Source organism: Oncorhynchus keta, chromosome 21 (assembly GCF_023373465.1).
Source record: "Oncorhynchus keta strain PuntledgeMale-10-30-2019 chromosome 21, Oket_V2, whole genome shotgun sequence".
In the NCBI taxonomy this organism is placed as follows: domain Eukaryota; kingdom Metazoa; phylum Chordata; class Actinopteri; order Salmoniformes; family Salmonidae; genus Oncorhynchus; species Oncorhynchus keta.
The window spans coordinates 27,516,946-27,541,376 of record NC_068441.1 but is presented as its reverse complement, the minus strand read 5'-3'; the positions used below and the strand labels follow the sequence as shown (position 1 = coordinate 27,541,376).

At 41.9% G+C, this 24,431-nt stretch overlaps 1 protein-coding gene, 1 long non-coding RNA gene and 1 other non-coding gene across 4 annotated transcripts in view; 2 read left to right on the top strand and 1 right to left on the bottom strand.

Annotated features, from left to right (window-relative positions):
• LOC118376147 (RNA-binding motif, single-stranded-interacting protein 2-like) overlaps nucleotides 1-24,431 on the bottom strand; it is a 61,767-nt gene that overhangs the window by 25,044 nt on the left and 12,292 nt on the right. The window contains exons 2-6 of the mRNA XM_035762837.2: nucleotides 17,013-17,179; nucleotides 12,494-12,552; nucleotides 12,006-12,097; nucleotides 3,176-3,333; nucleotides 385-464 (exon numbers count right to left, since the gene is read on the bottom strand). Of these exons, the coding sequence (XP_035618730.1) occupies nucleotides 385-464; nucleotides 3,176-3,333; nucleotides 12,006-12,097; nucleotides 12,494-12,552; nucleotides 17,013-17,179 (556 nt within the window). The remainder of the gene's footprint in view (nucleotides 1-384; nucleotides 465-3,175; nucleotides 3,334-12,005; nucleotides 12,098-12,493; nucleotides 12,553-17,012; nucleotides 17,180-24,431) is intronic.
• LOC127910324 (uncharacterized) lies at nucleotides 10,087-11,379 on the top strand. Of its 2 annotated transcripts, none has more exons than XR_008074343.1 (3): nucleotides 10,087-10,265; nucleotides 10,328-10,451; nucleotides 11,133-11,379. It is a non-coding gene; the product is annotated as an uncharacterized LOC127910324 (long non-coding RNA). The 2 variants fall into 2 exon arrangements; XR_008074344.1 differs by lacking the exon at nucleotides 11,133-11,379 and adding an exon at nucleotides 10,824-10,869.
• On the top strand, nucleotides 11,509-11,565 carry LOC118376149 (U7 small nuclear RNA). Its single transcript, XR_004823978.1, has one exon. It is a non-coding gene; the product is annotated as a U7 small nuclear RNA (small nuclear RNA).

Below are 24,431 nucleotides of genomic sequence, written 5' to 3'. Positions count from 1 at the left end.
AATTCTAGACAAATTAAATAAACACATTTATGTTTTCACATGTTGAAGCTAAGTTTGGGCCAACTAAAAATGTTAAATTCAACGAACATTTTGACCGAAATGTTTAGTAAACAAACAAGAAATACAGTGGAACTAGTTACTTAATAATATTTAGTTGAAACAACTATATTTTCTTTTATAGTGTAGGCTAGATTGAACTTTTGCCATATTGCTTATATCGGTCCAATCCTCTCAGATCTCCACACATTTGTAGGGGGTAGGGGATAGCGATGGTTCTGGACACAGCTCTTGATTTGCAATCTGAAGTGAATGACTGAGGTGGTATCATAACATCTGGGCATGGTGGAGAACACATAGATGAGACAGGTAGAGAGATCTGCTCACCTGGAACTCCTGGTGGAGTCTTAATGAATTTGCCATTAAAATGTTGAATAATGGCTTCACACTTCTCTGTGGACTCCATCCTGAAACAAAGTCAATCATTCAAGTCCATTAGACCCCAGTGTGACCCTTGTTGTTGCTGATATAACATGTAGGGAAGAGATGGGTAAATTGAACACATTTGTACATTCAGCATCACTCAGCCAGGGGAAATATAGTATTCTTTCTAACAAATACACTGAGTGTACAAAACATTAGGAGCATTAGGACCCATGTCAACCAAACAGTTTGCCAAAAAGCACCTGGAAGCAACTGGATGATCATCAAGACTCTTGGAAGAATGTTCTATGGACAGTTGAGTCAAAAGTATAACATTCTGGACGACATGGGTCCCATTATGACTGGCGAAAACGAAAAACTGCATTCCACGGTAAGAACCTCATACCAACGGTCAAGCATGGCGATGGTAGTGTGATGGTTAGCTTCTTCAGGAGATCAATAATCGGAGCAATGAATGAATGAGAGATCTCTTGCATGTTATCATCACAAGCCTGACATTTTTAAAGAGACAGTGTACAATTGTCAATGTAATGCATCTCCTTCGGAAAATTGTGCTTTTACACAATGTAGAAACCTAATATTCCACAAATGATTTAATCATTTCAATGACAGGTATTTGTATCAACATTTTAGCTTTTATAATAAATGAATGTCTTTACAGTGTCAGATATTAGTTTCTAGTGCATACCATGTGCTTAAAAAGTAGCTAGAATTCATATAGGACCAATATAGGTTGTATCTCAATGCCATGTGGTGCTCCTAACTTTTTAAAGTTGGGAGGAACAGTGTTACCAATGTAAAATGCTCATTTATAGCCTTGGCTACAAGGATGCACTTCATTCTGTTTAGGACCTCATATTGAAGCTTATAGAGACCCCAACTGATTTACAGAACAATCTTAAAATAATTACTTTGGTTTAGATACAAGCATCATGAAACCTCTAACACTATACATTCATTTAACTTGGTGAAAATCTGTTTTTTAGACCTAACCATTTTTTCATGTGGTTTCTTCCTTCACTGACTCCATTAAATAATGACCTCTTCCAAAATATTTGGTCAAATTATTAATTTTGGTTATGATTTCCTAGATACAAGGGTGGCTAAACTTACCCCTTAGGTTCAACTTACCCCTCTCTGTTAATCAGTGGTGTAGGAGTGCCTGGAGAAGTGGGTATATTCTTATTTGGCAAAAAAATGTGTACTGTGCAAGGTTAATATTAGGCCTACCATTGAAATAGATGAATGAGCCTGTCAACTGAGTCAGAAATTCACAGGTTTCTGATTTGTCCTTAATTATTTTGTTTCGCTGTCTATATTACCATCCAACCTATTTATTCCAGTAAATAACATGTTGGATAAAAAAGCACAACAGGCTGGACTGAAACAGCAAATTCGTCTGTAAACTCACCAAATGTCGACAAAAACAAAATACGCTAGACAATGTGTGTCGTTTTGTGTCTGTAAAATGAATTATGCGAGAAATGGTGGTGGACACGCTTTTAGGAGCAAACATTGATATAGCAACTATCATATTGAAGTAAATTTAGAGTCACGCGATGACATGTTGTGTGGTACTCCCATTTAGACTCTGGGAAGTATGCAGTTTATTAGGCAAGTATGTTACGATGAATTATTCGGTACATGATCGAAATTTAACCGCAAAATAAATGTTCATGTGTACCATGTCATCACACATAGGCTTTTACCCACAAGTCAGTTTGATGGAAGCACATCTCTGGTGGGAAAATGCACATTTTATGCTGATGTTAGAATATTCGCATTCAACTCTTTTGGCAATTGGATTGAAACCTAGATAAATTCACAGTTTGTTTTATAGAAAAACAACAAAATTGCACAACAATGCTTAAACCACATCAGGACACCACTTTTGAGATCTGAGAAAAATCTAAGAAATGTCGATTTTTGAGTGTAGTTACCCTTTAATTAAAGTGTGTAGGCACCTAGTACTGTTGTTTGGTGGGCGGTGTTTCTGTAGCTCACATGAGATGGAGTTTGTAGAACAAATGGCCACTGGATCGATGCAAATAATCATATCATTCTGCCAGGTAGACTACTTTGTAGCTAGTTAACATTTAATAGCGAAGGTTTTTGGGAAAGCCTTTCTATCTACCAGAAGATGTTTAGGCCTATCATTAGCATCAACATAATTTTCACTTTCCTCTTCTATTGGTTGTCAAATCAACTTTCTTTCATTGTCCTGCAGCCAAAAGCATTATCCTAGTCATATCAGCAACCCATAATAGTTGTTGCATCTTTAAATCTCTCCTCTTTCAAATTTTCTAATGAATATTTCCATCTCTGTCCATGAAACCGTTCACATGTGCATTTTAGAACAGTGTTTTCCCACAAATTGCATTTTGGAATATTCACGTGTTGGAACATGCATGCGTACTGTAGGCCTAACGCCATGTGCACATTGCTGTGCTTAGAATAAGAAGAAATAATAGTTTATCAAAATGTTAAGCTAAACATTCTGATCTGTTCCATAGGTATTTTTCATTGAAACAACGTATACCTCCACTACACTACTTTGATATGCATCAGGGGGATTAAGAAGTGAGTATACGCAATGCCCAATAAAAAAAGTGGGTACATGCCATATTCCTGCATATACCCTCCACTACACCACTGCTACTATTGTAACATGTAGTTTTAGCTGCTAGTTTAACACGTTGCCAAAGATGCTACTGGTGTAGCATGTTGTGTGTACCTGGCGAAGCCAACGCCACGGCTGATCCCGTTGGCATCGCGGAGGATGCGTGTGGAGATGACCTGGCCGAAGGACTTGAGCATGCTCTCCAGCTCCTGCTCGTCCATGGACACAGGCAGGTTGGAGATGTACAGGTTGGTGGGGTCCTGCTCCTGTTGCTGCATAAGGAAAACAGACAGACAGGGTAAATCAGACTCACAGTGTGTAATCACAAACAAAGAGGTTTTACATTCACTGTTTAAATTCTGTTAGATATATTTGTGACGTCATGGTCATGAAAGATATACGATATAACAAATGAGTATTCTCAGTGGTTTATGACTGAATGTGGGTTGTATGTGAGTGCTTTTGTGAGTACAAGAGCACTTTTCACCTCTTAAAAACACATTCAGCTACTAGGAAATGTAAGCATTATAATGCAGGAAAAGTATGTGGAAATGTGGAAGGACTGAAAAAGAGCCCAGACCAGAAGAATGAATAAAAGAGGAATGAGAGAAGATTCCAATTCCAGAGCTCAAAAGTGAAACCTTGTGAGACTATGTAGAAACATACAGGAAACCAGGCGTGAAGTTTAGAGTTAGCACAACAACAGGAGCTTGGCAACCGGGTGAGTCGGGGCTGGGCCAAATGCAGGGAGAGGAGGGGAGGAGGGATGGAAGAGGGAGCTTCAACAAACAGGGGAGAGGAGAAAGGCAAGTAATATTCAGAAGGAAGGGCATGAAAAGGGGGAGAATTGAATGATGGGGGAGGAGTGGGTTTGTTCATATGAGTTGTGCTTCTATCTGACAACCTGCTGTAACTGAAGGAGGTAAAGGAGAAAACTAGAGGGGGTGGGAGAGACTAGGGGGAATGAGGAGCATTGAAAAGCAAAGAAAATAGAGGGGGGTAAAGTGGGAGAGCAGATAGAGGGAGGAACTACAAAAGCGTCTGACTGTACAGTATTTTCTCCCTGTCTCATGCAAAAGTCTCTCTCTCCTGATACAGTCTTTCCCACAGTCTCTCTTTCACTCTCACAAAGGGTTTTACGCAACATTTGAGAGAGCATGAGGAAACAACAACTTGTTATGATATGTGATAGTGAATATCAGGTTACCAGGTTCATGCCCCAGGGAGTAATAGAGAGGATATGAGCTAAGGTTTAGATACAGTGTTTAAAAGCTAGCATTTCAGTGAAGTCTAAATTACAGATCAACATACACCTCGTCACCACCAGTCAAAAACACCATCCACACAAGTGACACCACCCCATATGACTGCACTACATCCCGCTGTTCCCTCCATTTCCATTTCCCTCCTTTAGGACAGAAACTGAGCCAAAATATAGGTTCATTCAACAGACCAGTAAGTCCACACTTATCTCTGTTGATTCATAAGCAAAGAGTCAGCTTGATCCTAAGTCAAATAGACAGGAGAGCCGAAGAACACAAACTGGAGCTTCAGTTTGAGGTCTAAAGTATTGCGCTACATAGGGAATAGGGTGCATTTGGGACACACCCTCAGTTTGCACAGTTCAGCAGGAGTTGAGCTGGGTGTTGTACCATGCTTGTCACTTTGTTGATCTGACAATGAGGAATTCCTGGGTGGATTTATGGTACGGAAGCATGTCAACACACAGCATCCTGAAACACTTCTCAATGTCATGTTGTGTTGGCCTGTCCTCACAATAAATATAAATCTCCTTAAATTAACCAGGATTCAACGTGAGGGAAAGTCTAATTTCTGGGATTTAAACCACATTGGTGGTTAAGGAGACACTTCCTTGTTACACAACTCAGTGGCACTGTGACCGGTCATATAATATAGATAAGACTGACTGATCTATCTAATCCTGTTCTGCATGCGGGGACAACATCTCTTAAACTGTTCCTCTGATGCTGATATTCAAATTATGTCTGGACCACACCCAAGCACACCACATGTGAAATGGAATCTCTTCATTGCTCTTTCTCTCTTTTTATCCAACTCTCCCTCTCTATTTCTTCTCTCTCCCCTGGTGACACACAACCCCGGAGTCTTGCTCAGTATGCATCTATGGTGACGAGCTGGTGGTGAGTGTGAGCTGACGTCTGTACGCAGAAAAGAAGGCTCTCTAGAAATCAAAGAGCTGTTGAGTTATATCACTTTCCATTATTTCCCTGTCCCTCCCCACCAAGCCCAAAGACAGCCCATAAACAGACCCATAAACAGTCACATAAACTGCCCCATAGACACCCCCTTAGGCAGCCCCATAGAAAGCCCACAGCCAGCCCCATAGACAGCCCATAGATAGCCCACAAGCCAGCCACTAAACAGCCCCATAGTCACCCCCGTAGGCAGCCCTATAGAAAGCCCAATATCCTGCCCCATAGCCACCCCATAGACAGCCACACAGCCAGCCCCATAGCCAGCCCCATAGACAGCCCACAAGCCAGCCACTAAACAGCCCCATAGTCGCCCCCGCAGGCAGCCCTATAGAAAGCCCATAGCCAGCCCAATATCCTGCCCCATAGCCACCCCATAGACAGCCCCAAAGCTAGCCCCAAAGCCAGCCCCATAGACAGCCCCCAAAGCTAGCCCCAAAGCTAGCCCCATAGACACTCCTCTGTAGAGACAACTGACTGGCTGGGAGTTATGATAACACTCAGCAAAAACACACAGAATTTGAGTTTGCTATTCACAAGAAGCATTGACTGATGCGAACCACGCCTCGAACAAAAGAGATCTCAGAAGACGCAAGATTAAGAATTGTTGACTTGTATAAAGCTGGAAAGAGTTAAAAGTATCACTAAAAGCCTTGATGTTCATCAGTCCACGGTAAGACAAACTGTCTATTAATGGAGAACGTTTAGCACTGTTGCTACTCTCCCTAGGAGTGGCTGTCCTGCAAAGATGACTGCAAGAGCACAGCGCAGATCTCACTGAGGTATTAAGAAGAATCTTAGAGTGTCAGCTAAAGACTTAAAGAAATCTCTGGAACATGCTAATATTTCTGTTGACGAGTCTACAATACGTAAAACACAATACAAGAATGGTGTTCATGGGTGGACACCACGGAAGAAGCCACTGCTGTCCTAAAAAAACATTGCTGCACGTCTGAACTTCGCAAAAGAGCATCTGGATGTTCCAAAATATTCTGTGGACAGAAGAAACTAAAGTTGAGTTGTTTGGAAGGAACACACAACACTATGTGTTGATAAAGTATGGGTATAGCTTTAAAACACTGAAGTGCATTATGGGTAACGCAGTAAGTTAACTTTTGGGTTTTGAATGCAATATTGTGTGATGAGGATGTAGCCGTACGTACAATAGCCCACTATTTTATTTTGTCATTCAGACTACCTCAAATGATGTACAAGTTTTAATAAAAGTGAACTATTTCAGTGGAATTCCAGACTAACTCGTCATTAGTAGCGGATAAGATCCCCAAATGTGGGAATTTCCCCAGAGCATCCGTAAATTGCCCTGGCCCCGGAGCTAGCAAGTGAAGGCTCCCCTGAGCCGTCCTGACTACGGTCTGGAGACGAGGAAGGAAAGGCAACATACGTGTGGAGAAAGAAAGGCACAGCACACCAACATCAAAACCTCATCCCAACTGTAAAGTATGGTGAAGGGAGCATCATGGTTTGGAGCTGCTTTGCTGCCTCAAGGCCTGGACAGCTTGCTATCATCAATGGAAAAATGAATTCCCAAGTTTATCAAGACATTTTGCAGGAGAATGTAAAGCTATCTGTCCGCCAATTGAAGCTCAACAGAAGTTGGGTGATGCAACGGGACAACGACCCAAAACACAAAAGTAAGTCAACGACAGAAAAGCTTCAACAGAAGAAAATAGGCCTTCTGGAGTGGCCTAGTAAGAGTCCTGACCTCAACCAGATTGAGATGCTGTGGCTTGACCTCAAGAGAGCGTTTCACACCAAACATCCCAAGATTATTGCTGAACGGAAACAGTTTAGTAAAGAGGAATGGTCCAAAATTCCTCCTGACCGCTGTGCAGGTCTGATCCGCAACTACAGAAAAGGTTTGGTTGAGGGTATTGCTGCCAAAGTAGGGTCAACCAGCTTTTAAAATCAAGGGTTCACATACTTTTTACACCCTGCACTGTGAGTGTTTACACCGTGTTCAATAAAGACATGCAAACATATAATTGTTTGTGTGTTATTAGTTTAAGCAGACTGTGTTTGTCTATCGTTGTGATTTAGATGAAGATCACATTTTATAACCAATTTATGCAAGTCCAGGTAATTCCAAAGGGTCACATACTTTCTCTTGCCACTGTATACTGTTTATGTAAGTTAGACTATTGTGTTCTAACATCTATTACAGTGAGTGCTTGGATACATTATCTGGGTAGCAGGAGGAGTGATTAGATGGACCCTGATTTTCAGTTGCAAGGCCCGTCTTAATTCTGAAGTTAGTGTATTAATTCCTGTGCTGCTCCATCTTCACTCTGTAGTAGTGAAGTGACTTGGACCCTGTTGCAGGGCCGGGTTGGAGGGATTGTAGTCCTATAGTTTTTTATTTTATTTTTATTTTACCTTTATTTAACCAGGTAGGCTAGTTGAGAACAAGTTCTCATTTGCAACTGTGACCTGGCCAAGATAAAGCATAGCAGTGTGAACAGACAACACAGAGTTACACATGGAGTAAACAATTAGTGCCAGCCCCAGGCCCAGATACAAACCCAGGCAGGCACAGGCCAGCTCATTGTCATTGTCATTGTCATTGATGGCGGGTGTGGTGGCACCCTTCCCGGGGCCCTCTCAATGGGGGGCCTGAGAGGCACAGAGGGATAAGCTTAATGGGCCCACAACAGTCCCTTTGACTGCAAACACCCACACAAAGAGCTCGGGACAAGGCCCACAGCAGGAGCCGCTTAGCAGGACACACATATTGCTAGCCACACAAAGGAGGAGGGAAAGAGGGATAGAGGGATGGGTGAAAATGGGCAAGGGGAGATGTGAGAATAGAGGTGAAGAGGAGAGGAAGAGTCAAGAGAGGGAAGAGGAGAAACAACCAGTTCCATTCCATCTGATAGACTTCCTGTTCTCCTCAGATGCTGTGACCTCTTTACCCTCCCACCCAGCCAACTGCCAGCTAACTAAGATCTTGAAAAGGTGCCAAGTGAACACTTATCACCATTCAGGCCATAACAACATACAGTATAAGAGCTCACCTTTGTAACCACTGGAAATGTTGGAGGGAGTGTGTTTGCATGAACACTGTCTCTCCTTTTTGTAGTTCAATATAGATGCCAACTTGGCAGAACTAACTGTCAATTCCCTATCAAATCAAATAAATTATTTGAAAGTTCAGGTTTGCTGAACACTCCCACATAAAAATAAATACTACAGTTTATTATAGAATTCTACAGTACTTACTAAACTGTAGTATACTGTAGAATAGTATACTACACACTGTAGTATCCCTCGATCATGTGTAGTACAATGTTGTAGTATACTGTAGGATACTATAGTAAATATCCGGAAAATATCCGGATATTACTGTAGTAATATCCGGAAAAAAAAACTGTAGTCAATACTACAGTAATGTCTGCAAAAACACTACCCTTTTTTATTTTTTTTATTTTTTTTATTTCACCTTCATTTAACCAGGTAGGCTAGTTGAGAACAAGTTCTCATTTGCAACTGCGACCTGGCCAAGATAAAGCAAAGCAGTGTGAACAGACAACACAGAGTTACACATGGAGTAAACAATTAACAAGTCAATAACACAGTAGAAAAAAAGAGAGTCTATATACATTGTGTGCAAAAGGCATGAGGAGGTAGGCGAATAATTACAATTTTGCAGATTAACACTGGAGTGATAAATGATCAGATGGTCATGTACAGGTAGAGATATTGGTGTGCAAAAGAGCGGAGAAGTAAATAAATAAAAACAGTATGGGGATGAGGTAGGTAAAAATGGGTGGGCTATTTACCGATAGACTATGTACAGCTGCAGCGATCGGTTAGCTGCTCAGATAGCAGATGTTTGAAGTTGGTGAGGGAGATAAAAGTCTCCAACTTCAGCGATTTTTGCAATTCGTTCCAGTCACACTATAGTAAATACTAAAGTATTTAATTTGCATATACCCTGCCCATTCCCCTATATTGCAATTTGTGCCACCAATATGTGAAAAACCGACATGCAAAGTATAGATCATATATGATGTTCTCTACAAGTTGTAGAAAAGAGCAGAAGCTCTGAACTATCCATTCAGATCCCAGTCCTACCTACATACAGGTTATAGAAAAGAGCAGAAGCTCTGAACTATCCGTTCAGACCCCAGTCCTACCTACATACAGGTTATAGAAAAGAGCAGAAGCTCTGAACTATCCGTTCAGACCCCAGTCCTACCTACATACAGGTTATAGAAAAGAGCAGAAGCTCTGAACTATCCGTTCAGACCCCAGTCCTACCTACATACAGGTTATAGAAAAGAGCAGAAGCTCTGAACTATCCGTTCAGACCCCAGTCCTACCTACATACAGGTTATAGAAAAGAGCAGAAGCTCTGAACTATCCGTTCAGACCCCAGTCCTACCTACATACAGGTTATAGAAAAGAGCAGAAGCTCTGAACTATCCGTTCAGACCCCAGTCCTACCTACATACAGGTTATAGAAAAGAGCAGAAGCTCTGAACTATCCGTTCAGACCCCAGTCCTACCTACATACAGGTTATAGAAAAGAGCAGAAGCTCTGAACTATCCGTTCAGACCCCAGTCCTACCTACATACAGGTTATAGAAAAGAGCAGAAGCTCTGAACTATCCGTTCAGACCCCAGTCCTACCTACATACAGGTTATAGAAAAGAGCAGAAGCTCTGAACTATCCGTTCAGACCCCAGTCCTACCTACATACAGGTTATAGAAAAGAGCAGAAGCTCTGAACTATCCGTTCAGACCCCAGTCCTACCTACATACAGGTTATAGAAAAGAGCAGAAGCTCTGAACTATCCGTTCAGACCCCAGTCCTACCTACATACAGGTTATAGAAAAGAGCAGAAGCTCTGAACTATCCGTTCAGACCCCAGTCCTACCTACATACAGGTTATAGAAAAGAGCAGAAGCTCTGAACTATCCGTTCAGACCCCAGTCCTACCTACATACAGGTTGTAGAAAAGAGCAGAAGCTCTGAACTATCCGTTCAGACCCCAGTCCTACCTACATACAGGTTATAGAAAAGAGCAGAAGCTCTGAACTATCCGTTCAGACCCCAGTCCTACCTACATACAGGTTATAGAAAAGAGCAGAAGCTCTGAACTATCCGTTCAGACCCCAGTCCTACCTACATACAGGTTACAGAAAAGAGCAGAAGCTCTGAACTATCCGTTCAGACCCCAGTCCTACCTACATACAGGTTACAGAAAAGAGCAGAAGCTCTGAACTATCCGTTCAGACCCCAGTCCTACCTACATACAGGTTACAGAAAAGAGCAGAAGCTCTGAACTATCCGTTCAGACCCCAGTCCTACCTACATACAGGTTGTAGAAAAGAGCAGAAGCTCTGAACTATCCGTTCAGACCCCAGTCCTACCTACATACAGGTTGTAGAAAAGAGCAGAAGCTCTGAACTATCCGTTCAGACCCCAGTCCTACCTACATACAGGTTGTAGAAAAGAGCAGAAGCTCTGAACTATCCGTTCAGACCCCAGTCCTACCTACATACAGGTTATAGAAAAGAGCAGAAGCTCTGAACTATCCGTTCAGACCCCAGTCCTTCCTACATACAGGTTGTAGAAAAGAGCAGAAGCTCTGAACTATCCGTTCAGACCCCAGTCCTACCTACATACAGGTTATAGAAAAGAGCAGAAGCTCTGAACTATCCATTCAGACCCGAGTCCTACCTACATACAGGTTGTAGAAAAGAGCAGAAGCTCTGAACTATCCGTTCAGACCCCAGTCCTACCTACATACAGGTTGTAGAAAGAGCAGAAGCTCTGAACTATCCGTTCAGACCCCAGTCCTACCTACATACAGGTTATAGAAAAGAGCAGAAGCTCTGAACTATCCGTTCAGACCCCAGTCCTACCTACATACAGGTTATAGAAAAGAGCAGAAGCTCTGAACTATCCGTTCAGACCCCAGTCCTACCTACATACAGGTTATAGAAAAGAGCAGAAGCTCTGAACTATCCGTTCAGACCCCAGTCCTACCTACATACAGGTTATAGAAAAGAGCAGAAGCTCTGAACTATCCGTTCAGACCCCAGTCCTACCTACATACAGGTTATAGAAAAGAGCAGAAGCACTGAACTATCCGTTCAGACCCCAGTCCTACCTACATACAGGTTATAGAAAAGAGCAGAAGCTCTGAACTATCCGTTCAGACCCCAGTCCTACCTACATACAGGTTAGGGTAAATCTGCTCTTTTAGTATTTCTCCAGTAGGTTTCCTGAAGGAGAAAGCCTCCACTTCTATGTCACAGAAAATAAAACAAAAACACTATAGTAAATACTATAGTAATGTCCGCAAAAACACTACAGTAAATACTAAAGTATACTACAATCCAGAAAACAGTACATTAATTACTATAGTATATACTACAGTTTTCTTATAGTTTTCTTTATACTATAGCTAACTGTAAATACTACAGTATACTACAGTAAATACACTACAGTGAATACTACAGTAAAGTCTGCAAAAACACTACAGTGAATACTATAGTATTTATACCATAGTATACAATACCATTTTTTTCATATGAGTTTGGCAAAGAAATAAATAAATTGAGGATGTAAGGAGTTGATGTTGTGATTGAACTCCTCATAGAAACGTTTATAACAGGTCATGTGTGACTGTGAATATATAAAGTGTGTGTGTGGAGTTGATGTAAATGAGTGTGTGTCTTACCTTGGCCATCTGAGCCTGGGCACCACTGGACTTCAGGGAGGTCACTGCTTTCTGGGCCGCTGTCGGACTGTCAAAGTCCACAAAGCCATAGCCTACACAACACATATACACACACATTTTTATATTTGTACAAAATGTTCATGATTGATAAGTAAGATTGTAATTCAAATGGCTGTTAGATTAACTACAGGTGTTTAAAGTCTAAAGATAATCTGTAAAATGTCTAAAGTTTAATGGATTTATAGATTTATACAGTATATTAGTAGACCTGTAACCAGACTAATACTTTAACATGATATTATATAGCCTAATACCATCAAATATTGTATAATGCAGTTGGGATCGAGTTTGAGTCCATAAATCCATGAGCTTGTTTAAGGAGACACAGTCAACAACACAACACTAGACACTAACACTATCTTTCCAGGTTAAATGTAAATGGCATCTGTGCCATGAACCAAACAACCTGTTGAACTCTGAACTCTCACCTTTGCACTTGTTGGTGGTTTTGTCCAGGATGGCCTTGGTGGAAACAATCTTCCCATACCTTCAAAACAAAACATATAAACATGACATCATCAGACCATATGAGGAGGGGGTGACTATCGGACATTTTGTGTATCCTCCCTAACATTTAGACACAAACACTTCCTAATGCTGGGTAATTATGCATGCGCACACACACACACACACACACACACACACACACACACACACACACACACACACACACACACACACACACACACACACACACACACACACACACACACACACACACACACACACACACACACACACACAAATCAGACCAATAGGCAAGCAGTACGTAATTTTGAAACGTATAAAAGCCTTCGTTGTTTTTCACGTAGTAAAATCCAGGTGAAGACTAACAAATTGGTATTTACTTTTCTCCAGGATTGCAACTTTCACTGGGGATGGGGGGGACATGTCCACATTCTGAAATAGCATTTTTGTCCCCCCCAGTTTAATCATTGAATGTGATACAAAATAAGGCAACGGTGTGCTTTAGGACCATGCAGATGCCTCCGAGCGGTCGGGTAGGCTGACAGGATTCAGCCGACAGGATAAAAAAAACAACTTCTAAAACCAAAGTTGGGCCCCTGCTTTTATCAATACAGAAGCAAATCATTTCTACTGTCCATCAAGTGTGGCTGAATTTCACTCTCACAGGTTAGAGGTCAAATTATACAAAGTATCGTATCAACATGCTCACAATGCACGCCACTCTGATTATGGCACGCCACTCTGATCATGATACAAATGTAAAAACAGCCAGGGCTCATGGGACATGAAACAAACAAACAAATGTAACAACTTTGCTTGCTCCCAAACCCAGAGGCACAACTTCAGTTTTGCTGTTCAATGTATTATCTGGGTGAATATTTTTCTAAGTGCACTGGTGCTACCAAATAAAAATTTGAGGTCACACAACAAATATTTATGAACACAGCAAATATTTATGAACATAGCAAATATTTATGAACACAGCAAATATTTATGAACACAGCAAATATTTATGAACATAGGCCTATTCGACCAAAATGGTGGCACTTTAGAGAACTGACTGTCTAATGTGACACAGACTGTCCTGTATAGCAGGAAAAATATAGCAAAATATAATAGAGTAACTCTATTAAGGTGTTGGCTTGACAGTCGCTGAACCCAGGTTTGAATCCCGGTCGGGGCTACCCCCCAAATTTCCTACAATATAAACAAAGAGCAGTAGAATAGGACATTTAAAGGACTGCTTAGTAGTATGCAGTGTAACTTTACAGTACAATGGTATAGGATAGTGAAATAAAATGGATGTCAGAAGTGGGATTCAAACCTACACCTTCAAACCTACGTGGAGACTGCGGCCTGAACGCAGCACCTTAGACCTCTCAGCCATCCTGACTTCTGCTAGTCAGAGAGAGAGAGGTCCTTCCCTCCACTGTCTCTGTGTAATGCAGTCAGCGAGGGCGGCTGGTGTTCCACAAGCTGGCCCTAACAGAGTACTGGGGTGGAGTGTAAAAGTGTAACTGGATCCTTCACCCCTTCCTGTCCCCTCTCTCTTTCTCGACTGTCCTCTGCTCCCACACTCTCTTTCCACCTCTGGGTCCTAAAGCCTGGCCGTTAGCCACACATGAAGTGGCCCCTAAACTCTGACACAGAGTCAGATCTTCTTTCATTCCTCTGTTGGTTAAAACCTCTGACTCCCCATCCCGCATGAGGGAGTGTAATCATCGACTGACACTAATTAGCATAACGCAACGGACATAAATATTCCTAGAAAATATTCCTATTCATGAAAATCACAAGTGAAATATATTGGGACACAGCTTAGCCTTTTGTTAATCACCCTGTCATCTCAGATTTTCAAAATATGCTTTACAGCCAAAGCTAGACAAGCATTTGTGTAAGTTTATCGATAGCCTAGCATAGCATTTTGTCCAGCTAGCAGCAGGTAACTTGGTCACGGAAATCAGAAAAGCAATCAAATTCAATTGTTTACCTTTGATGAGCTTCGGATGTTTTCACTCACGAGACTCCCAGTTAGATAGCCAATGTTCCTTTTTTCCCAAAATATTATTTTTGGAGGTGAAATAGCTCCGTTTGTTCTTCACATTTGGCTGAGAAATCGCCCGGAAATTGCAGTCAACAAAACGCAGAAAAAAATAATAATAATTAGATCCATAATATCGACAGAAACATGGCAAACGTTGTTTTTAATCAATCCTCAAGGTGTTTTTCAAATATCTATTCGATAATCTATCCCCCGGGACAATTGTTTTTTTCAGTAGGACCGATTGGAATAATGGCTACCTCTGTATTTTATGCGAGAATCACTCTGGGAGCCATCAGGTGACCAGTTGCGCAATGTAGCCGCTTACGGGTATTCTTCAACATAAATGTGTAAAACTATGTCACAATGCTGCAGACACCTTGGGGAATACGGAGAAAAAGTAATCTGGTGGATAACCCATTCACTACTCAATAGGGACGCATTGGAACGCAGCGCTTTCAAAACATGAGGCACTTCCGGATTGGATTTTTCCCAGGCTTTCGCCTGCAATATCAGTTCTGTTGTACTCACAGACAATATTTTTACAGTTTTGGAAAATTTAGAGTGTTTTCTATCCTAAGCTGTCAATTATATGCATATTCTAGCATCTTGTCCTGACAAAATATCCCATTTACTACGGGAACGTTATTTTTCCAAAAATGAAAATACTGCCCCCTAGTCACAAAAGGTTTTAAGGTTACAATTGGAAGTTAGGTAATCGGATTTTAGATTTGTGAATAGGAGGACATTTCTACCTTGAGCCATATGACCACGGCCATACATAAACACTCAATGCCCACTAACTTTTTGGTGGGGATGTGCCCTCTTTTGTAATGGAGAGAGAGAGAAATATTTTGTGTTGTCATTAACAAAGTCATGCATCCTGTTGAACAGTTCAAAGGTTGTGTGGCAGTAACTCTCTGACCTTGCTCCTACCTCAACAGTTGTTGTAAAGTGTGTGAATGTGTGTGTGTGTGTCTGTGTGTGTGTGTGTGTGTGTGTGTGTGTGTGTGTGTGTGTGTGTGTGTGTGTGTGTGTGTGTGTGTGTGTGTGTGTGTGTGTGTGTGTGTGTGTGTGTGTGTGTGTGTGGTAGGGAGGGGAGGATGGGGTAGAAGGTCTTAACTCTGACCCACATACAGGCCTGTGGCATTCTTTACCCAGCATGCCATGCTATTCTTTTCCCAGTCAATTGCATTTCACCTCCAAGGTTCGCTTCTCCGCCAATGCCCCCCACCTCCCCTACTCCAACTCATATTACACAAACCCACCCCTCCCTCTCCAATTTGATGTCAATCTCCAGGCTTTACCCTGTTAAGTCCGAGTTTTCTGTTTTAAATAGCAATTACAAATTCCTAGTCCTCTCTAGGTCACTCACTCTACACTCCTCCACTTATCTAAACATAATTAGAATGCATCCAAACTGTATGCTATTAACAGAGGCTATGTCTGCATACCAATTCTCTCTCCTTCTTCCCAAACTGTGCAATTGTCACTTCCCTTCACTGATTTGATAATAAATATGGTGGAAACTCTAACTGGCTCCACCAATCCAATGCTTTAAGATTTGTTGGAAGTAGTGAACAAGTGCACGCTTCAGGAGAAAGGATATATTATTGGGACACACTCAGTGTGTCATTGTTGTTTCTGTTTCACGCTCCCACACTCCCCAGCACCTAAGCCCCTACCTCCTGTTACCCTCCTGGTGTGGTTTTTCTGGTGCCTGGGCTGGATGTTACACTATTTGTTAGTGAAAGCAAGCCTGCCTTTTTTGACTGTATGTGTTGTGTTGTGTTGTGTTGTGTGTGTGTGTGTGTGTGTGTGTGTGTGTGTGTGTGTGTGTGTGTGTGTGTGTGTGTGTGTGTGTGTGTGTGTGTGTGTGTGTGTGTGTGTGTGTGTGTGTGTGTGTGTGTGTGTGTGTTTCTCCTGCTGAGGCTCACCAGTCTGTTTAGAATATACAGCCACAACAACCCTTGTCGCAACACGTGTAGGTTGTATAGCCAACCATAATGCAGCAAAGTCAACCAGTTCTGATCTGAGGGTAGGCTCTTATATAGGTAATAATAATAATAATAATAATATATGCCATTTAGCAGACGCTTTTATCCAAAGCGACTTACAGTCATGTGTGCATACATTCTACGTATGGGTGGTCCCGGGGATCGAACCCACTACCCTGGCGTTACAAGCGCCATGCTCTACCAACTGAGCTACAGAAGGACCAGGTAGCCTGACAGTAATAACTGTAGTCACTTTGTGGCAAAGTAGCACCTATTGAAGAGCTCCAGGTAGAATTCACCTGTGGGCACAGATCTAGGATTTGTTTATCCCGCTCCTACCCACCAGGATGAAAATACTAAACTGATCTTAAATCAGCATCTAGAGGCAACTTCACCCTACCCGTGTAAAAGAAAGTGGGCAAGTAGGAGAAGAAGACCTACGGCTGGCATAGCTTAACCAGGTCCTGGTCTGTAGTCCCGGGGTGAAGACCGCGGATGTACAGGTTAGTTTTACTCAGCTGATCCACTCCCCCGACGCTGCTGTTGCTGCTGCTGTTGGTGTTGGGACTGGGGGGTGCCATCTGGTGGCTGGAGGACACATATGATTGCTGGAGAGAGAGAGAGAGAGAGAGAGAGAGAGAGAGAGAGAGAGAGAGAGAGAGAGAGAGAGAGAGAGATTATGTATCAGAGGTATTCAAATTCAAGCCTGGAAATCCAGACTACTGTGTCCTATGTCTAAATCAGTCCTTGATTAGAAGAAATATTGAAAATCAGCATTGGAACTGGCTACGAGGTCCTGATTTGAATTTGTCTGTTACGTATCATATATTGGGAAGGGCTGTGTCATTAAGGCACTAAAGCTCCCTTGGGTCTTCTGGTAGATCACGGAGATGATAAACGATTTAGTCATGATTTTGGAATGGAAAAATATTATAAAATGGTGGGAGTGTGAGTTGGAAGATTCTTCTCTTTCTAGCCAGTTAAGAACATGTGTGGGAGTGTATTCAGTTCAGGTACCTTACATTTTCATAAATTATTCACAGCGTTCTTTGAATTGTTACAGCTGTTACCTTTCAAAATGACTAAAACTCAAACCACGGTTTTTAGCGAACACAGCTTCAAAATGGAGGCACAAGAGACAGGCGATTGTGTGAGAGAAGCGTAAAACGATATCACACAGCCCTCATGTCAACACTCACCAATACTGCATTCTGAAGTGAACGTGGGGCCTCTTTGCTGTCTAGGTCATATTGGGAAAATGAGCCTCTTTTCTGCTTACTCCATACTGGGCAACTGCTCCTTTTTTCACTATCAAAACTTTCAAAACCACAGAAGATTCCTCTGCTTTGCACAGCGAAACCCAATGATTCAAAGAACAACATACACCAACATGAATGTTTCCCTTTTGATCTTTGTGAGAAGTCATGAGCTGTCTTTTCTCCCATACCACACTCTCTGTATAAAGGGAGCACTTCAAAACACGATACAAACATCTGGTCGGGCTTACAGTCTTTTATCTCTACTCCAAAACCACAGGTTTAACTCGGTTGTTCAGACATTTCCCTCTCACTCCTCTCTCAGTCAATTGTCTCCTCAACAATACAGCGTTGCTAACTGTTGCTCGACTCCCTGGGGGAAAAAGTAAACAATTCAAACAATGAGGTCAGCTCAGTCCACAATAGGTCCAAGGTCTGTACGTTCATAAGCACCGCGGTTATATATGTCACAGCAAAGGGGAAATGAGGAGACGAGAGCTCTCAATGATCATTAACAAAATACTATTTGAGAAGAGTTCCCCATCAGCTGAGCCTGGCACAGGACAGCAGCATTCTCTGACCTGCTGTTTATAACAAGCTGCTTAATGCATTTATAACAGCCATATTCCAGCCTATGAAAACTCTCCCTATAGCACTTCAGCATTCTGGATGGTGCTACAATAGCCTATGGGGAGGATCAGTTATTCAACACACTGTGAGTCGCTACACACAAACATGGAGCGTAGCGGAACAGGCAAAACAGAAGTTTCCCATGAATGAGTCTGGAATAGTTGGACTCAAAAGAAAATGTTTTTGCTTCACTTGAATCCAGTAATTTTTATTTCACAACTGTTGACTGAAATAGTTTTTTTCTCTGACAGTAATAATGGTTTGACTACATTTGGAATGAGTGTTCTTTCATTCATTTGGAGATTTATTGAAGTTGCTTCCCAGGAATATAATAATTTCCAAAACAACTATATTGATGCAATAACACAATTATAGTGTATCAACATTACACAATGCTTTTAACAGTCTCGCATAAACACTCCTACGACAGCAAATTAACACCAGTGGTATAGAAGCTGAGAGTGTTTGTCATTGTGAAGGAGTTTGTGTGTGTGTGTGTGTGTGTGTGTGTGTGTGTGTGTGTGTGTGTGTGTGTGTGTGTGTGTGTGTGTGTGTGTGTGTGTGTGTGTGTGTGTGTGTGTGTGTGTGTGTGTGTGTGTGTGTGTGTGTACGCCTGCATGTGTGTGTGTGAATCAATTTGAGTGTTTTAATGCCATTTTTCCTAAATCTACCAGCCACGTGTCATCGTCTGACTTATGAAACATTCCCCAAAGCTCCTCAACCCTGCCATCCTCTCTCCAGTAGCTTATTCCAGGGTGTTGTGTAGAATCCTGCCTACAGTATAGCTCTCTTATAGAGGCCCTCTCCTCTCCTGTTCCCGACCTGTCTCTCCTGAAGGGGTTCTAATTAAACCAAGCCCAGTGGATGAGCTGCACCCCCCCTGCAGCACAGGCTGCCAGGCTCATTTCTCATGCCCTGGTCAAATTAAAACACAAAAAGGCAGGGGGAATTGTATTCCTCTCTCTCTCGCTCTCATACACATGCACAGGTACACACACACGCACACACTGGCAAACCCATGTTGGTGTTAATGTTGTGCATGGCAAGCAAATACATTTCTCACTCTTTTTTTTCTAATGAATAGATGAATACTGATCATTACATGCTTGTATGTACTCTAGAAATGACTGAATATGTTGGGGTGTGTGTGTATATGCTATGTGAGAAAGAAACAAATTCAGGAATGATGTGCCCATTCAAACATCTTTATAGGAACTTGAAATCTCACAGGGTAACAGTAACACATGATTACTACAGTACCCTTTAATTCAGCAAACTAGGGCTACACACACAGCTGCTGTGGAAGATCAGAGCAATCTCATTCCTCTCTGTTTGCCAAAATGAGGGATTATGAGTCCAGCAAGAAAGGTATGTGGGATGGACTGGAGCAGCTTCCGTCATACCAAACCTAGTTGCTACTGAGCCTGCAACTTCTGCTTGTCATGAATACTGTAAATACCCACACAGGTGCTTTCTTACATTTACACAGTCTAGAGTGTGGGTCCGTCAGACTAAATCATAGTAGTTACCTTATCCTGTGACCCCTCTAGTTTTCAGAGCATACACAAACAAAACGCATACACACATACACACACACAATCTTTATGCGGTGCACACTGCACAGAACACCAGAATAATTATCACTGAATTATCGCAGTGAATTATTGTAATGTTTGTGTATGTATTAATTATGGGATGGGTTGCGAACTGGCGATTTGACACAAAAATAAAATGTAATTCATTCATTCATTCACACACACAGGACAACACCATAAGTAAGCCTCAACTTTATTTCCTTCAACAGTCTCTCCGCTACCAACCTGACAAGTTCTACTAAGACTAGGCTTCCCAATCTGCATTAGACCTACACTGAAATGCTTCCAGCCTCCCTATCAATACATTAGACAACCTTTAATACATTCATATATTCCCCACTTCCTCCATGACGGGCAGAAAAAGGGCCACTGAAATAAGCCACTGCTTTTCACTGACCATTTAATTGGCGTGCCAGGACCACCCTGTTGTTAATTAGTTTTAGGAAATCCTAGCGCACAAGCCCATTCTCCCTTAAATCTAACTCTCTACTTACTGTCTGTCTGTCTGTATGTCTTGCTTCTTGTCTGTCTGTTTCTATCTCTGTCTCCTGTTGGGCTTGTCATCAGGGGGTATGACTAGTTTCCTGTATCCTATAGCTGGAGCATTTGCTCCCACCTCCAAAAGGAGAGTCCACTGACTGACCGTCTGTCTGTCTGATTGACCAACTGAGTGACACACAGATTTGTTAACTGTCTGACTGAGGCAGCCTCCAGTTGGGTCCGGATTAAATTATCTTCAAAATACGAAATTTGTTTAGTTGAGTGATGAGATAAACTAGAAATACTCTTTCAGATCCAATGAAATTGCCTACATTTGAGTACATTTAGACCAAATATTTATAGTCAAATGCTTAACACTTTTGCTATGTTAAACCCAATCAGTCAATTTGATATTAAAATTAAACCATTGTACCAATTTAAATATATAACTTGTCTGAAAACAATCCATCTATTCAACTACTGTGCTCTCCGATCCACCTGATGAAAGACTTGTTTTTCCCTCTCCTGTTCTCCAGCCAACACACTGGTACAACCACAAAGGAAAAGGCTTGGTTGATTACAGTAAAAGGAAGTAATTATTGCCAACCTGTATTTTTGCCTCAGGTGACAGGCAAGTGTTACGCTGAACATTGGCTGGACGTTCCTGTGCTGTGGTTTATAGTCGGCAGGCTGGTACAGAGTACAGAGGCAGACAGGACATGTTTTTTCTGCTTGCTCCTGATCTTATCATGCAGTCATTTTCATCAGCCAGCCAGCCAGCCACTCTACATTTCTACCAGGTGATGGAGGACACCAGGCTCCAGTCCAGACTCGTCCATGAAATCTCTCTCTCTCTGTCTGTGGTATTTATTCTGTCCTGCATCTCTCTCTCTCTCTCTCTCTCTCTATCTCTCTCTCTCTCTCTCTCTCTCAATTCAAAGGGGCTTTATCTATCTCTCTCCATCTCTTTATGTTTAATTCCTCTCTCTCTATATCTCTCCATCTTTACATCCTCTTTATCTCTCACCTTCTTTCTCTTTCCTCTCTCTCTTGCATCCCTCTCCCATGCTACTTCCTCTCTCTCTCTGTGTTTCATTTCTTTGACTTTCTGTCCCACATACATGCGTAATGTTCAATGTACGCATACTGATGTCAGAATATACACACGCAGAGTTTTAGCTGCATGTGGCAGGTGGCAGAGGCTTGGGGAACCTGATCCTGCCTTTAAAACTGTGGCCCATAGCAGCTTATGAGATCTAACAATATGTGAGGCAGTCAGTGCCTGGGATCACTGCAGTGCTTGGCATCATATTTCAAATAGTTGTGCTTTCTCCAAGAACTCTCTCTCTGTCTTTCTCTCTCTGTCTCTCTCTCTTCCTTGGACTACTCATGCGGTTGGCAATGGAGGGAGAGACCATTTTCAAAGACTGTCGCATTAAACAATGACAGAGAGCTAGATAAACATACAGTGGGAGCAGAGCCAATGGGACAAAGGAAACTGCACCGGCCAAGTTGATCCAGTTTCAAGCCACAACACCAGCAGAGTTTATCTTACTCACTGACTTACTGCACATATCCCACCCATCCACTACACCAGTCAAACATACTGCACCTATCCCACCTATCCACTACACCAGTAGAACTTACTGCACCTATCCACTACACCAGTAGAACTTACTGCACCTATCCCACCTATCTACTACACCAGTCAAACGTACTGCACCTATCCCACCAATCCACTACACCAGTAGAACATATTGCACTTAGCCCACCCATTTACTACACCAGCCAAGCTTACAATGCATAAAGGTGTAGTGTCTGATAATGTTCAATGGTAGTTGGTGTAGCTGTAAATAGCAATGTATCCATGTTTGAGAAGGCCCCCAGGGGACAAAAGGTTTGTACATGTTTCTTTATGTGAATTCATACAGGGCAAACAAAGGAGACAATCTAACACAGCCCAGATATACCAAGTCTGTAACAAAGTACAGACACCCAACAGAAGATTTACTGGCAGAGATACTAAATATAGATGTTAGCAGGACTGGAGGGGAAAACAGAAGGAAATAGATAGAGAGGTGTCATTTTAGGCATACATTTCTGCTGAAACAGAATGAAAATGTTTCTTTATAGTACAATGTATCAGAAAAGTATAGAACCAGGCATTTATGTTACATTTCTGCATGTTGAAATAGGAAGTATTTGATATCACGGAAAATACATTAAATGCATGTTTATAACAATGTAATTGTATTTATATTAAACTCAAAAACCTTTAAAAAATCAAACAGTATCTTAAAATGACATACTGCAATGGTCATTTATGAGAAAATCCAAAGAGGGAATGTTTTCTTGAATTACAGTGCCATCAGGAAGTATTCAGACCCCTTCACTTTTTCCACATTTTGTTATGTTTCAGCCTTATTCTAAATGTTTTTGTTTGTTTGTATTATCTCATCAATCTACACACAATAACCCATAATGACAATTCAAAAACAGGTTTTTAGTAAAGGGACCTGAATACGTACGTAAATGTGATATTTCAGGTTTTATTTTGGGGGGGGCAAAAATGTCCAAAAACCTGTTTCTGCTTTGTCATTATGGGCTATTGTACTGTACTGTGCATATGGAAAGTATTCAGACCCCTTGACTTTTCCAAATTTTGTTACGTTACAGCCTTATTCTAAAATGGATTAAATTGTTTTTTTCCCCTCATCAATCTACACACAATACCCCTTAATGACAAAGCAAAAACAGGTTTTTAGAAATATCACATTTACATAAGTAGTCAGACCCTATACTCAGTACATTGTTGAAACACCTTTGGCAGCAATTACAGCCTTGAGTCTTGTTAGATATGACGCTACAAGCTTGGTGCACTTGTATTTGAGGAGTTTTTCCCATTCTTCTCTGCAGATCCTCTCAAGGTCAGTCAGGTTGGATGGGGCGCGTCGCTGCAGGCCAAAGAGTTCCATCTTGTTTCTCATGGTCTGAGTCCTTTAGGTACCTTTCAGCAAACTCCAAGCAAGGTGTCATGTGCCATTTACTGAGTAGTGGCTTCCGTCTGGCCACTCTACTGTAAAGGCCTGATTGGTTCTCCACAGAAGAACTCTAGAGCTCTGTCAGAGTGACCATCTGGTTCTTGGTCACCTCCCTGACCAAGGCTCTTCAGCCCCCAATTGCTCAGTTTGGCCATGCAGCCAGCTCTAGGAAGAGTCTTGGTGGTTCCAAATGTAAAAGTAAATGTACCATAGGTGGACTCCAATCAAGTTGAGGAAACATCTCAAGGATGATCAATGGAAACAGGATGCACCTGAGCTCAATTTCTAGTCTCATCACAAAGGGTCTGAATACCTATGTAAATAAGGTATTTCTGTATTTATTTTTACTAAATCTGCACACATTTCTAAACACCTGTTTTCGCTTAGTCATTATGGGGTTTTGTGTGTAGGTCGAAGGCTGTAACGTAAAACAAAATGTAGAAAAAGGGAAGGGGTCTGAAAAGTTTCCGAATGCACTCTATAACTAAGCTTAAATATTATTTTGATTATTTGGTTAGGCTACATTTGCCAATAATCTATGTGCATGTGTAACAGAATCACTTCGGTCCCTATCCTTGCCCCAACCTGGGCTCGAACCAGGGACCCTCTGCCAACATCGACAACAGTCACTCAAGGAGCATCGTTACCAATCACTGCCTCAACGTCAGCAAAACAAAGGAGCTGATTGTAGACATCAGGAGGAACCAGAGGCTGAGCACGGCCCCATCTTCATCAACTAAGCTGCTGTGGAGATGGTCAAAAATGTTCCTCGGCGTACACATCTCCTAGGAGCTAAAATGGTCAAACCAGACGGAGTCCGTGGTGAAGAAGGCATGATAGCGACTCTTCAACTTCAGG